The sequence below is a fragment of the Arachis stenosperma genome, chromosome 1, assembly GCF_014773155.1.
Source record: "Arachis stenosperma cultivar V10309 chromosome 1, arast.V10309.gnm1.PFL2, whole genome shotgun sequence".
In the NCBI taxonomy this organism is placed as follows: Eukaryota; Viridiplantae; Streptophyta; class Magnoliopsida; order Fabales; family Fabaceae; genus Arachis; species Arachis stenosperma.
This window is the reverse complement of record NC_080377.1, coordinates 46,594,308-46,609,131: the sequence shown is the minus strand read 5'-3', so window position 1 is coordinate 46,609,131 and position 14,824 is coordinate 46,594,308. Positions and strand designations below refer to the sequence as shown.

Sequence of the window (14,824 nt, the reverse complement as noted above, 5' to 3'; positions counted from 1 at the left end):
GTACTGTTGGATGCATTTTGCCATCCATTCAGACTTTGGGAAATCATGTTGACTTGCTGAGTCAACATTTTGTTCTGAGCCAATATGGCATTCAGAGCATCAATTTCAAGAACTCCCTTCCTTTGAGGCGTCCCATTATTCACGGAATTCTTCTCAGAAGTGTACATGAACTGGTTATTTGTAACCATGTCAATAAGTTCTTGAGCTTCTGCAGGTGTTTTCTTTAGGTGAATGGATCCACCAGCAGAATGGTTCAATGACATCTTAGAGAACTCAGATAGACCATAATAGAATATATCTATCATGGTCCATTCTGAAAACATATCAGAAGGACATCTTTTGGTCATCTGTTTGTATCTTTCCCAAGCTTCATAGAGGGATTCACCATCTTTTTGTTTGAAGGTCTGAACATCCACTCTAAGCTCGCTCAGCTTTTGAGGTGGAAAGAACTTAGCCAAGAAGGTCGTGATCAGCTTATCCCAGTAGTCCAAGCTATCTTTAGGTTGAGAGTCCAACCATGCTCTAGCTCTGTCTCTTACAGCAAAAGGGAAAAGCATGAGCTTGTAGACTTCAGGATCTACTCCATTAGTCTTAACAGTCTCACAGATCTACAAGAACTCAGTTAAGAACTGGTAGGGATCTTCTGATGAAAGTCCATGAAACTTGCAGTTCTGTTGCATTAGAGCAACTAATTGAAGTTTCAACTCAAAATTGTTTACTCCAATGGCAAGAATTGAGATGCTTCTTCCATCAAACTTGGAAGTAGGTCTAGTATAATCACCAAGCATCCTCCTTGCATTATTGTTGTTGGGTTCGGCTGCCATCTCCTTTTCTTGTTCGAAAATTTCAACAAGGTTGTCTCTGGATTATTGTAATTTAGCTTCTCTTAGTTTTCTCTTCAGAGTTCTTTCAGGTTCTGGATCAGCTTCAACAAGAATGCCTTTTTCCTTGTTCCTGCTCATATGAGAAAGAAGAGAACAGAAAAGGAAGAGGAATTCTCTATGTCACAGTAAAGAGGTTCCTTATTGTTAGTAGAAGAAGAAAGGGAATAAAAAAAGGAAAATCCAAACACAAAGGTGAGGATAGGGGCAGAGATTTGAGATGAGGAGAAGTGATAGTGAATGAATAAATAAATAGAATAAGATGAGAGACAGAAGTTTTTGAAAGTAATTTTGAAAAGGAGTTAATGATTTTCGAAAATTAAGATAAGAAATAAAATTAAAATTAAAATTTAAAACAATTAATTAATTAAAAAGAATTTTTGAAAAAAGAGGGAGGTATTTTCGAAAATTAGAGAGAGATAAGTTGTTAGGTGGTTTTGAAAAACATAAGAAACAAACAAAAAGTCAAATAGTTAGTTGAAAAATATTTGAAAATCGAATTTGAAAAGATAAGAAGATAAGAAGATAAGAAGTTAGAAAAGATATTTTAAAATCAAATTTTTGAAAAAGATAAAATTTTGAAAAAGATATGATATAAAAGATAAGATAAGATATGATTAAAAAGATATGGTTAGAAAATATTTAATTTTTTAAAATTAAAATTAATTACTTGACTAACAAGAAACTAAAAGATATGATTCTAGAATTTAAAGATTGAACCTTTCTTAACAAGAAAGTAACAAACTTCAAATTTTTGAATCAATCATATTAATTGTTAGCATAATTTTCGAAAATAAAGATAAAATTAAGAAAAAGATTTTTGAAAAATAATTTAAAAAAATAAATTTCAAAAATTAATAAAAAAATGAAAAAGATTTGATTTTTGAAAAAGTTTTGAAAAGATAAGATTTTTAAAATTTGAAAATTTGACTTGACTTACAAGAAACAACTAATTTTAAAATTTTTTGACTAAGTCAACCCAAATTTTCGAAATTTTGAGAGAAAAAAAAGGAAAAGATATTTTTTTATTTTTGAATTTTTAATTATGAGAGAGAAAAACAACAAAAATGACTCACAACATGAAAATTTTGAATCAAAACACATGATGCATGCAAGAACACTATGAATGTCAAGATGAACACCAAGAACACTTTGAAGATCATGATGAACATCAAGAACATATTTTTGAAAAATTTTTGATGCAAAGAAAACATGCAAGACACCAAACTTAGAAATCTTTAATGCTTAGACAATATGAATGCAAAAATGCATATGAAAAACAACAAAGAACACAAAACAAGAAATTATCAAGATCAAATAAGTAGACTTACCAAAAACCACTTGAAGATCATGAAGAACACTATGAATGCATGAATTTTTTCGAAAAATGCAAGAACAATATGAATATGCAATTGACACCAAACTTAAAACATGATACAAGACTCAAACAAGAAACACAAAAATATTTTTGATTTTTATAATTTTATTATTTTTTTGGATTTTATTTTATATTTTTCGAAAAACATATAGGAAAAAGAGAATAAGAAATTCAAAATTTCTAAGAAGAATTCCAGGAATCTTTCAATGTTAGCCTAAAGCTCCAATTCAAGGGTTAGATATGGCTTCATAGTCAGCCAGCTTTAGGATGGAATTACATGCATTGTGGTGATTAGTTGAAGCCTTAGTCCAAAAGAATTTGGATATAGCTTTACAGCTAGCCAGGCTTCAACATGCTTCATGAAACTCTAGAATCCATTCTTAAAAATTCTGAAGTCATAGAATGATTTATTTTCAAAATATTTTTTTTCGAAAATAGGGATATTTTTTTTGAAAACAAAACAAAAAGAAAATTACCTAATCTGAGCAATAAGATGAACCGTTAGTTGTCCAAACTCGAACAATCCCCGGCAACGGCGCCAAAAACTTGGTGCACGAAATTGTGATCATCAACAATGGCTCCAAAGACTTGGTAGCGCTCTCAAACATGAATTACACTTAGTCACAACTCCGCACAACTAACCAGCAAGTGCACTAGGTCGTCCAAGTAATACCTTACGTGAGTAAGGGTCGATCCCACGGAGATTGTTGGAATGAAGCAAGCTATGGTCATCTTGTGAATCTCAGTTAGGTGGATAATAAATGATTATGGATTTTCGAAAATTAATAAATAATAAACGTAAAATAAAGCTAGAGTTACTCATGTAATTCAATGGTGAGAATTTCGGATAAGTGCATGGAGGTGCTGTATTCCTTCTGAATCTCTGCTTTCCTACTGCTTTCATCCAATCCTTCTTACTCCTTTCCATGGCAAGCTGTATATAGGGCATCATTGTTGTCAATGGCTACATCCCACCCTCGCAGTGAAAATGGTCTAAATGCTCTGTCACAGCACGGCTAATCATCTGTCGATTCTCGATCATGTTGGAATAGAATCCCTTGATTCTTTTGCGTTTGTCATCACGCCCAACAATCGCGAGTTTGAAGCTCGTCACAGTCATTCAATCCCGGAATCCGACTCGGAATACCACAGACAAGGTTAGACTTTCCGGATTCCCATGAATGTCGCCATCAATTCTAGCTTATACCACGAAGATTCTGATTAAGGAATCCAAGAGATATGCGCCCGGTCTAAGGTAAAACGGAAGTGGTTGTCAGTCACGCGTTTATAGGTGAGAATGATGATGAGTGTCACGGATCATCACATTCATCATGTTGAAGTGCAACAAATATCTTAGAATAAGAACAAGCGGAATTGAATAGAAAATAGTAGTAATTGCATTGAAACTTGAGGTACAGCAGAGCTCCACACCCTTAATCTATGGTGTGTAGAAACTCCACCGTTAAAAATACATAAGTGATGAAGGTTCAGGCATGGCCGAATGGCCAGCCCCCAAAACGTCATCAATAGTCTCCTTAGATGTATAATAAAATAAAACTGAGACCAAAGATATCTAATACAATAGTAAAAAGTCCTATTTATACTAGATTAGCTACTAGAGTTTACAGAAGTAAGTAATTGATGCAGAAATCCACTTTCGGGCCCACTTGGTGTGTGCTTGGGCTGAGCTTGATCTTTACACGAGCTGAGGCTTATCTTGGAGTTGAACGCCAAGTTGTAACGTGTTTTTGGCATTCAACTCTGGTTCGTGACGTGTTTCTGGCGTTTGACTCCAGAATGCAGCATGGAACTGGCGTTGAGCGCCAGTTTACATCGTCAAATCTCGAATAAAGTATGGACTATTATATATTTCTGGAAAGCTCTGGATGTCTACTTTCCAACACCGTTGAGAGCGCGCCATTTGAATTTTTGTAGCTCCAGAAAATCCATTTCGAGTGCAGGGAGGTCAGAATCCAACAGCATCAGCAGTCCTTTGTCAGCCTTCTTATCAGAGTTTTGCTCAGGTCCCTCAATTTTAGCCAGAAAATACCTGAAATCATAGAAAAACACAAAAACTCATAGTAAAGTCTAGAAATGTGAATTTAACATAAAAACCAATGAAAACATCCCTAAAAGTAACTAGATCATATTAAAAATTACCTAAAAACAATGCCAAAAAGCGTATAAATTATCCGCTCATCACAAACTCAAAGAAAAAGGGAATAGCCCTCAAATCATAGATAGAACCGAAAGAGAGTGAGTCTGGTGATGGTATTTCAGATGATGAGCTTTTGTTTTTTGTTAGGAGATTTAAAAGGATGATGAAGAACAAGGGCAAATACAAGGGTTCAAGTTCAAAGGAGCACAAGTTCGACTTAAACAAGGTGACGTGCCATCACTGCAAGGAGGCTGGACACTTCAAGCTAAATTGTCCAAAGCTCAAAAATGAGGACAAAGGAAAGTAGGAAAGGAAGAGAGTACTCATGGCAGCTTGGGAGGATCTGAAGGTGAAGACAAAGATTGTTTCATGGCTGGAAACAATAATCTTGATGAGGTAAACTACTATGATTTGACCATAGATGATTTACATGCTATTATTGATGATCTCACCTTAAATACATCAAAGTTGCTAGATAAATACAATGAATGCAGATCTGAAAGAGATGTGTTAAGAGCTGAAAATGATTTTTTGAAAGAAAAAGTGAAGGAAACTGAATGTGCTTTGGACATTATTGAAGAAAACAGATTTTTAAAATCTGAACTTGAAAAATTAAAAGGAAAGCACATTATGGATCCTTCTCATGAGTTGATTGCTAAAAATGAAAGATTAAATGATAAAATTAAAAGGCTGAATGGTGACTTAGCAAAATTTGCTTAAGGTTCTAGTAACTTGGACAAATTACTTGCAAGTCAAAGACCTTTGTTTGAAAAATCTGGCTTAGGCTACATAGCCAAGGAAGATGCTATTTCTAATATTTCCTCTATAAAGTTTGTGGCTTCTTCATCAAATACCAAAACTATACCAAACAAATCTGGTATTGAAAATGCTCCAACATTTGAAGAAAAATTTGATGAAGTATACACAAGTGAAACTGAGCCTTCACCAAGAACTGAACCGAGTTCAAACCGGCCAGGTCTGGGTTACATTTCGGAAAATGAGGATGCTTTCAAGAAATCACCCTTTCACAACAAAACCTCATATTTGAAAGGTAAAAATGTTCAAACAAATTCTGGTGAAAATGCTTTTGCAAAGAGGAATAACTTTAATAAAAATCAGTCTGTCAAAAGAAATGCATCTCCTCCAAAAACCAGAAAATTTCAACACTTCAATCATTTCAAGCAATATAACTCATCTCAATTTCAGCAACACACATCAGAAAATCATTGTGTTAATTGCAAGAAATTTGGTCACTCATATGCACAATGCTTCATTAAAAAGAGAGTTGTAGGAAACAAAGTTTACAATGTTGTTTGTGATTTCAATGCACTTGGGCAACCAAGATGGATTAACTTCAAAGGATCCAAATTAGTTTGGATACCTAAGGCCACTTAAAACTCTTCATGCAGATTTGCCTAGCATCCAAGAACAAAAAGGACATGTGGTACATGGATAGTGGATGTTCAAGGCACATGACTGGAAGGTCAACTTACTTCATCAAACTAAACAAGTATGATGGAGGTTTTGTGACCTTTAGAGATGATGGTAAAGGTAAAATCATTGCTATTGGAAAAGTAGGTAATGAGCAATCAACCTTCATTGATAAGATACTTTTAGTATGTGGTTTGAAACACAATCTTTTGAGTATAAGTCAGCTATGTGATTTAGGATATTTAGTGACTTTCAAAAGATCTGAATGCTGTGTTGTGAATGAAAAGACAAATGAAGTGATGTTTGTTGCCAAGCGTTTTAATAATATGTATGAACTTACTCTTGATGAACTAAAGGATCAAAATGTAGCTTGTCTTCACTCTAAAGAATCTGAAAAGTGGTTATGGCACAAGAGATTGGGCCATGCAAGTATGTTTCAAATAAACAAACTTGTAAAGAAAGAATTAGTAAGAGGTCTTCCATTGATAAAATTTGACAAAGACATTACTTGTGATGCTTGCCAAATGGGAAAACAAACCAAAAGTTCTTTTAAACCAAAGGAAGACATCTCTACTAAAAGACCACTTGAGTTGCTACACATTGATTTATTTGGTCCAAAAAGAACTCAAAGCCTAGGTGGTAAACATTATGGTTTAGTAATTGTAGATGACTATACTAGGTTTGGTTGGGTTTTATTTCTTGCACACAAAAATGAAGCCTTTTCGGCCTTTGAACCTTTTTGCAAGAAAATTCAAAATGAAAAGGATTTAAAAATCTCATCTATAAGGAGTGATCATGGAACTGAATTTGAAAATAATTTATTTGAATCCTTTTGTGAGGAATTTAGAATATCTCACAACTTCTCTTGTCCAAGAAAACCACAACAAAACGGTGTTATGGAAAGAAGAAATAGAAGCATACAAGAGATGACAAGAGCTATACTTTGTGAGAGTAATGTTCCAAAATTCCTTTGGGCTGAAGCAGTTAACACGGCTTGCCACATTTTGAATAGAACAATCATAAGAAAATTTTTGAAGAAAACCCCTTATGAACTTTGGAAAGGCTACCCACCAAACTTAGACTACTTACACATCTTTGGATGCAAATGTTTTGTTTTAAATAACAAGGATAATTTGGGTAAATTTGATCCAAAGGCTTATGAGTGTTTGTTTGTAGGATATTCCACAACTAGTAAAGCATATAGGGTTTATCATCAAGATGCTAGGATTATTGAGGAGTCCATGCATGTTACATTTTGTGATACTAACTTGGTGCAAAGCTTTTTAGAAGATTGTGATGTAGAAAAACAAGCTCAAAAGAAAGTTGAAACTGGGCAAAATCAAGAAAATGGAAATTCTGCCCAACCTGATCCAGAAACTGCAATTGCTAAAAATTCAAGAGACAATTCCATTTTGTCTCATGAATTTGAGGGAGACCCTGAAGCCAACACACCCAAAATTCCTTGATAACTGAATTTGCCTCCAAGTCCACCAGACCTCGTGAATGGAGATTCTTGAAAAATTATCCAGAGGAATTTATCATTGGGGACGTCTCACAAGGGGTTAGAACTCGGTCATCCACTAGAAAGGCAAATGAAGGATCAAACATTGCCCTTCTCTTACAAATAGAGCCTCAAAATGTCAAGGAAGCCCTCAGTGACCCTTCTTGGGTTAAAGCAATGGAGGATGAGCTTCTTGAGTTTGAGAAGAACCAAGTGTGAACTTTGGTTCCAAGGCTGAGTGGAAAGAAAGTGACCGGCACCAAGTGGATATTTCGGAACAAGTTAGGAGAAGATGGCAGCATTGCAAAAAACAAGGCAAGGCTTGTGGCACAAGGATATGACCAAGAAGAAGGAATAGACTTTGATGAATCATTTGCCCTTGTTGCCCGGATGGAAGCCATAAGACTTCTCTTAGCCTATGCTGCATTTTGTGGTTTTAAATTATATCAAATGGATGTGAAATGTGCATTTTTAAATGGTGTGATAGATAGAGAAGTGTATGTGGAGCAGTCTCCTGGTTTTGAAAATAAAGAGCATTCTGATCATGTTTTCAAATTATCTAAAGCTATCTATGGTTTAAGACAAGCTCCTAGAGCTTGGTATGAGAGACTTAGCTCTTTTCTTTTGAAAAATGGTTTTCAAAGAGGCACCACAGACACAACTCTATTTATTAAGAATTCTAATGATTCTTTTATTCTAGTCTAAATATATGTTGATGACATTATTTTTGGATCAGCAAATGAATCCCTTTGTTCTGAATTTGAAAAACTCATGACAAGTGAATTTGACATGAGTATGATGGGTGAACTTAATTTTTTCCTTGGGCTACAAATTAAACAAACTGAAAATGGTATTTTCATTCATCAAGAGAAGTATGCCAAGGAATTAGTTAAGAAATTTGGTATGGAAAATGCCAAACCCATGGGAACTTCCATGCACCCTAATTCTAAATTAGATAAGGGAGAAACTAAGAAAGATGTAGATGAGACTAGGTATAGAGGAATGATTGGTTCTCTTATATACTTAACTTCCTCTAGACCCGACATTGTGCAAAGTGTTGGATTGTGTTCTAGGTTCCAATCCAAACCAAAAGAGTCACATCTTTCTGCAGTGAAAAGGATCATTAGATATGTTCATGGCACATCAAATTTTGGTCTTTGGTATCCTAAGATTGATGATTTTTCTGCAGTTGGTTATTGTGATGCAGATTTTGCTGGTGATAGAGTTGATAGAAGGAGCATTTCAGGCCTATGCTATTTTCTTGGAAAGTCCTTAAATGTTTGGTCAAGTAAGAAGCAACCAACAGTGGCCTTATCCACTACAGAGGCTGAGTATATAGCTGCTTCTTCTTGTTATTCTCAGCTTTTATGGTTAAAGACACAGCTTGCCGATTACAAATTAAATGCTGAAAATATCCCCTTACTGTGTGATAACATGAGTGCCATTAACATTTCTAAAAATCCAGTTTTGCACTCTAGGACTAAGCATATTGAAGTGAAGTTTCACTCAATAAGAGAACATGTCCAAAAGGGGGATATTAGTATTCAATTTGTTAAATCTGAAGAGCAATTAGCAGATATTTTCACAAAACCATTAGCTGAGGATAGATTCTGCATGCTTAGAACTTGTCTAGGAATTTTGAGTTATGATTCCTTATTTGAAAAATGCTGATGTATTTGCTGGAATTTTTTGTCTCATAAACAGGTATGAGACAATTCTGGGCAGGTGATGAACGTTCCCTTCAATTCAGCGTGTTCTGGGCTTGTTTCAAATGAAAGTTAATCTGGGCCAACCTCAAAATCAGATCTAGAGTGGTCCAATGTGTTTCCTTAAATCTAACCATCTCTGGACCCATATATGAATGTTACATTTTTATTTGGTTGTTGTGTTTGATGGGATGTGTGTTTAATTTTTTCAAAAAAAAAACAAAGGGATTTTCAATTTGATTTAATTTTTAAAAAAAGTTTTTCAAATTTAAAAAATTAACTTCCTATTTTAATTTTAAAATCAAATAAAATCTTTCTTTTATGAGGTCAGGTCTTTTCATGTCATTTCAAAAGGTGATGCAGTTGCATGGTTTTGGAAATCCACTTTTGGGTACGGTTACCAACACTCCCTCTCTTCCCTCCATAACTTCTCCTCAAACTCTTCGGTTTCTTCCCTCTCACTCCACTGCTTCTCTTCCATCAAAAGTCTAAATCTAACCACATGGGGAAGAAAGTTATTGTTAAAAGAGCACCGCGTGAAAAGATTCATAAGCTTCCTAGACCATCAACTCGCTCTCAAGACCCCACTTTCACTCCTTCACCCTCTCCTCCAACCTCTCCTCCTCGCACCACTCCCATGGCACGAACCAAAAACACACCCAGACACCCTGCACCTGCCAAGCCGACACCACCACCAAAGGTCAAAACTTCTAAGCCAGGCTCCTCAAAACCTAGTTCTGCGAAGCCTAGCGCCTCCAAGGGCAAACGTCCGGCGGCTGAGGAACCTGTTCCCGAACCAACACAAGCCAAATCCAGGTCGGTTCCTATGCGCTCTCAACGAGGTAACACCTGAGTCCCTCTCAAAAATGTTAAAGAACCAGACATTGGACCTTTTGATCACAAGGCTCACTTTTTGACCTCTCACTCGAACTATAACCCCTTTCGATTCAAATCTGCCATGAATAATGACTTTTATGATGGGGTTATCAAATATCGCACCCTATGTCCATCTTTTCTCGCTGATCTGCCATCTTTGAAAAGAAAAGATTTTCCATTTGTTGATAACTTGATTTTTTTGGACTGGAATCCTCTTTTTGACATCAAAAAGCCTGTCTATCCCTTATTGGTCAAAGAATTTTATGCAAACATGACTTATCATGAAGGCATTGCTCATTTATATGTAAAGGGCCGAGACATTATTTTAAACAATGAAACTATCAGTGATGCTTTAAAGTATACTGATGCTGGGCCTTGTGCTTACACTTCGGTTAAGTGGGATGAAGGAGTTGAAATTTCTTATCATGATGCATTGGCTCACATTTGTGAACATGTTTCTTTAATTGATGGTATTACACCCACTCACAAAGCCCTAGGATGTGAGCATTCTCAGTTGTACCAAATTGTTAACCACATTATTCTGCCTCAAAGCGGCTCATATCAAAGGGTTTCATACACTGATACTCTTGTTTTATATGCCCTTCTCACCAAAACTGAAATTTCATTTGCATACTTGATGGTTAGATATACGTTTGACTCTGTTAGGAGTGAAAAGGACAAAGCGCTTCCTTATGGCATGTTTCTAACTTGCGTTTTTGAGTATTTTGGTGTTGACTTGACCGATGAGGAATATGAAAATAGACATTCATACCTAAAAGGGGGTGGTTCAGTGAAACAGAACAAAGGACCTACTCGATCTGAAAGGGTGGTCTTAGATGATGAAAATGATGACCTTGTTCCCGAGGATTCTCCGTCTGTCTCAACTGAGGGTACATCCATCTCTACTGGGAAGAAATCTGTTTTACTGAATGTGGTAAAAGATGTTATTCAGGAGTTTGTTTCCCAATCAAATCACATGATTACGATGAGCAAAGAGCAAAGGAAGCTAGCTAGCAAGCATGAGAATTTCTTAAAGAAATCAAGGGATAGAGTGGCTGTGTTCATGACCTTTATTGATAACCTTCAAAAGGATGAAGACCCTGCCACTGATGTTGAAGAGGAAGCTGATTTGGAGGGGAATTGTTCTGATGCCTAGGAATTGTCTCATGAAAACTGGAACTGCTGCTTTCTGTTTTATCTCATGACTTATGTTTCTTTTACTACTGTTTACCAGTTTCTAATTGGATGACTGTAATAACTCTAGATACTGCTGTACTTTTGGTTGTTTAGTTAGTTCCTTAGATTGTGCTCTAACTCTTTTCTGCAGGATACAAGGTATTGCCTCTATTGATAATGCTTATTATCCACCCTTAATGACAAAAGCGGGAGTAAAAGCAATAGGATGTGTGTCCTTAGAAATTGTTTGGCATTACTGCAGCTACTAGTATTTCTTTTGGGATTTTTGTCTGATTGATGCATTAATTTTAAGATCACATGTTAAATCTTTTAGATGCTAATATTAGCTGGATGTTGGGCTAATAATGTGATGTTGCTTATGTGATATCCCTTAAACAAAATTATTGTGCGTAGCTCTCTATAGTGTTCTCTTTGAGTACTATGGAAAACAGAAACAAAGAGGAAAGCATAAATCCAGGGGGAGCTAATCTTGAAAAGGAAAGGGGGAGCAACATAAGAGCAAATGACAAAAATCAAAGGGAGTTTCCATACCTTACTCAAAATTTATTTCCTTTTGATTATTGTTTAAATCATGTTTGTCATCAAGGGGAAGATTGTTGAGTTAAAAAATTAACTAAATTAATTAGTGATGACAAACATTATTTTTGGCAAAATAAATAATTAGTGTTGATTAATTAATTAATGAGTATATGTTGCTAATTATTTATTATTATGTTGCAGGCCTTAATTAAGTTGAGCAGCCCAAATGAAATGGAAAATAAAACAAGAGGTGGTAGGCTGAAAGCAAAATTGAGAGCCTAAGGAAAAGTAAAGAAAGAAGCCAAAGAAATCATAACGGGCCAAGCATATTATAAACTGATCCAAGCCCGAGTTGATTTTATTTCCCTCCAAACTTGATCTCACACCACAAGCAACGTTCTTCTCCTCTCTGATCATGTCAAATCACAAGCTTCAGAAAAGTAAGAAAGAGAAAGAGAGAGAGCTTCTTCCATAAGCTTTTCACCAAAGAAGAGAGAAAGAGAAAGATTAAGCTAGAAAGGCAGATATCAAATCACCCAGTTCAAACCAAATCAAGCTTAGGTTAAAGGTAACCCATTTCCTCTTGCATGCATCAGATCTTCTTCTCTTCTTCCCAACTCTCTGCTCTATCCGAAATGGGATACAAAGAAAAGATGGTTTCTGTTCCTCTCTGCTGTGAATCCACGATCTCAAACATGTCTTGGGGACCAAGTTGTTTTTCAATGGCTAAGATCAAGTTGACCATGGGAAGATTTCTATGGTTGCTGATTTATGACTTTCGGTCAAGTTAGAGAAGTCAGAAGCAAAGTTTCTACTCTAAGGTTTATTGAGAAAAAGTGAATCTATGGTTGGTGAAGCTCAAGGCTCAAGGTGTTGACCTTGGGAGAAGATCCCAGCAACATGCAAGGAGAATAAAAGAAGACTTCCTGCTCATTCAGAACCAAGGAGAGAAAACCAGAGTGTGAGAGTGGTGTTCTGCAAAGAAGTTCCTCTACTAGGATAATATTTTCTTTCAAAGAAGCATTCGGCCTATACTGAAGAACTGTATCTGAGGTTTGCAAATCTAGTTTTGCACATAGCAAAGAGGCTGTTGATAAAGTCAATCTCCTTCATATTTTTATAGATTGTTATGTACTTTTCTATGCTTATTTTTCTGTAATTTCTTGTGAGAAAAGGCATTGTGAGAAAGTTCAAGTAAAAGCTATGAGTGGAAAAAGGCTGAGTGATACACTTGAGAGAAAAGCCTAGAGTTATTTTCTGATTTCTTTAGGTTGGTTAAGTGTCTTGTATCTTGTACCTGTTTGGTATCCCTTTCTTAGTTGGGTTAGCACTAAGAGTGAATAGTTAGGTGTTAGCATAGCCAATGTCAAGTTAGGTTAGAACTTGAGTGTGAAATTGGTGTATGTAATACTTTTAACTATAGTGGAAATTCCTCCATTGTTGCGGAGGAGACTGGACGTAGGTAGCATAGCACAAGGCAACCGAACCAGGATATATGCTAGTGTTAGCTTTTCTCTTCTCTGATGTGTTCTGTTTTTTTATATTCATGAGATAAAAATAAATTGTCTCATAAATTTTCGCTGCTGAGTACAAACAGAATCAAGGTTGAAAGTTTTGTTTAAAAGGGTTATAACAGCTACAAAAAGGAAGGCATAGATCTAACCTTCCCTTCTCTAAGCCTACCACAACCTTCACCCTTCTTCTTTTTCATTCTTTCTTTCTACCTCCTTCAAGAAAGATTCATCCTCCGCCCTTCCCCTTCCATCTTTTACGGTCTTTTTTTATTTTTACTTCCATTTTTGTTGCCACCCTCTACTTTTCACATTTGCCCATCGCCTTCTATCCTTTGCAAACTTATCCTTTATTATCTGTCCTCTACCTCTGCCTTCTCTTCTTTTTACCTCCATATTATCCTTCGTCTTCTCTCGTACTTTTTATATATGTATCAGTGTTTTGTCTTCCTTAATTTTTTCTTTGATTCTACGTTCATTCTTCTTGTCTTTTCTCATTCGTTGTCTCCTAGATTTTGTTCTATCATAATTCATTGGAAATCAAACAATGCAGCATATCTACAAATAAGCAACCATCAATCTTCTTGTAGTTGACGAGGTTGCCATCACCATTTGAATTTAGCGATGTTGATGAATCTGGTATTATTAATCATTTTTATTTTATTGATTATATTGGTTCTATTTTATTTCACTTTTTTGTTTATGATGAATTTGGTATTATTAATGATGAAGAATTTGGTTGAGTTTTTTATTTTACCAATGATTTTTGTACTATTTTTATTTTTTGTTGTTGACTATAAATTTGGATGGGTTTTTTCATTTTATTGATGACTCTGGTGCTATTTTTTTATGGTGATAATTTGGTTTATGATGACGATAATGAACTTGACTTTTTTTTTATTGTGCAGTAAATCTAGTTTGAATATTAGCATATAGGGCGCAATGAAGTTGGATTTGAATAACAGTGCGACATCAATTGTGTTCTATTGATAAAGGGACCTTTTTTATTTTTTATAGTGGGATATGCTGTAGCTTTAAAATATTTTCTGAGCATTTTTGTCCTTATCAATGGCTAGTAACTATTTTTTATTGAAAAAGTGCTTTGGTCATGAACTGTTAAAAAAACACAATCTTGATTTACTAATAGTCTAAATCGTCGATAATATTAAAATAATTATAGTGACAGTTTAGTCGTCGGTAATAAAAGTATTATAAAAAAATAATTAAAAAATAATTTATTTTTATTGGCAACGTAACTGTCGATAATAATCAATTTATTTTATATAAATAATGTGTATTTAATGACAAAGAAATCATCGGTATTTTTTATTCATGAAATAATTAATTTTATTAATGGCTTTGGAGTCGATAAAATTGATTATCATAATTGCATCATTTCTATATATTAATTATATTTTTTCGGTGCTTGTTATAATTGAATAACAATTTATGAAACGCGGCATTTAAATAAATTTCGAATATAAATAATAAATAGTACATTATTTATAATATTTATAACTTATTAAGTAATAAAGTATATTATTCATATACAAATCAATGATAAATAGTACAAATAAGTCCTAATTATGAAGTACACTAAATATAATCATCATCCAGGCCGTCCTCATCATGATGACCCTCTGGGTCCTCTCAATTCTCGGCTGGG

At 35.0% G+C, this 14,824-nt stretch overlaps 1 protein-coding gene and 1 non-coding gene across 2 annotated transcripts; both read left to right on the top strand.

The window, feature by feature from the left end:
• Nucleotides 1–318: 318 nt before the first annotated feature.
• LOC130949990 (small nucleolar RNA R71) lies at nt 319–424 on the top strand. Its single transcript, XR_009073501.1, has one exon. It is a non-coding gene; the product is annotated as a small nucleolar RNA R71 (small nucleolar RNA).
• A 9,133-nt stretch (nt 425–9,557) lies between these two features.
• LOC130979295 (extensin-like) lies at nt 9,558–9,908 on the top strand. Its single transcript, XM_057902708.1, has one exon. It carries the CDS (start codon nt 9,558–9,560, stop codon nt 9,906–9,908), a length of 351 nt encoding a protein of 116 aa, XP_057758691.1.
• Nucleotides 9,909–14,824: the final 4,916 nt, after the last annotated feature.

Excerpts from the sequence above, each read along its gene's own strand:
- LOC130979295 (XM_057902708.1), top strand. The coding sequence starts at position 9,558 with ATGGGGAAGAAAGTTATTGTTAAAAGAGCACCGCGTGAAAAGATTCAT.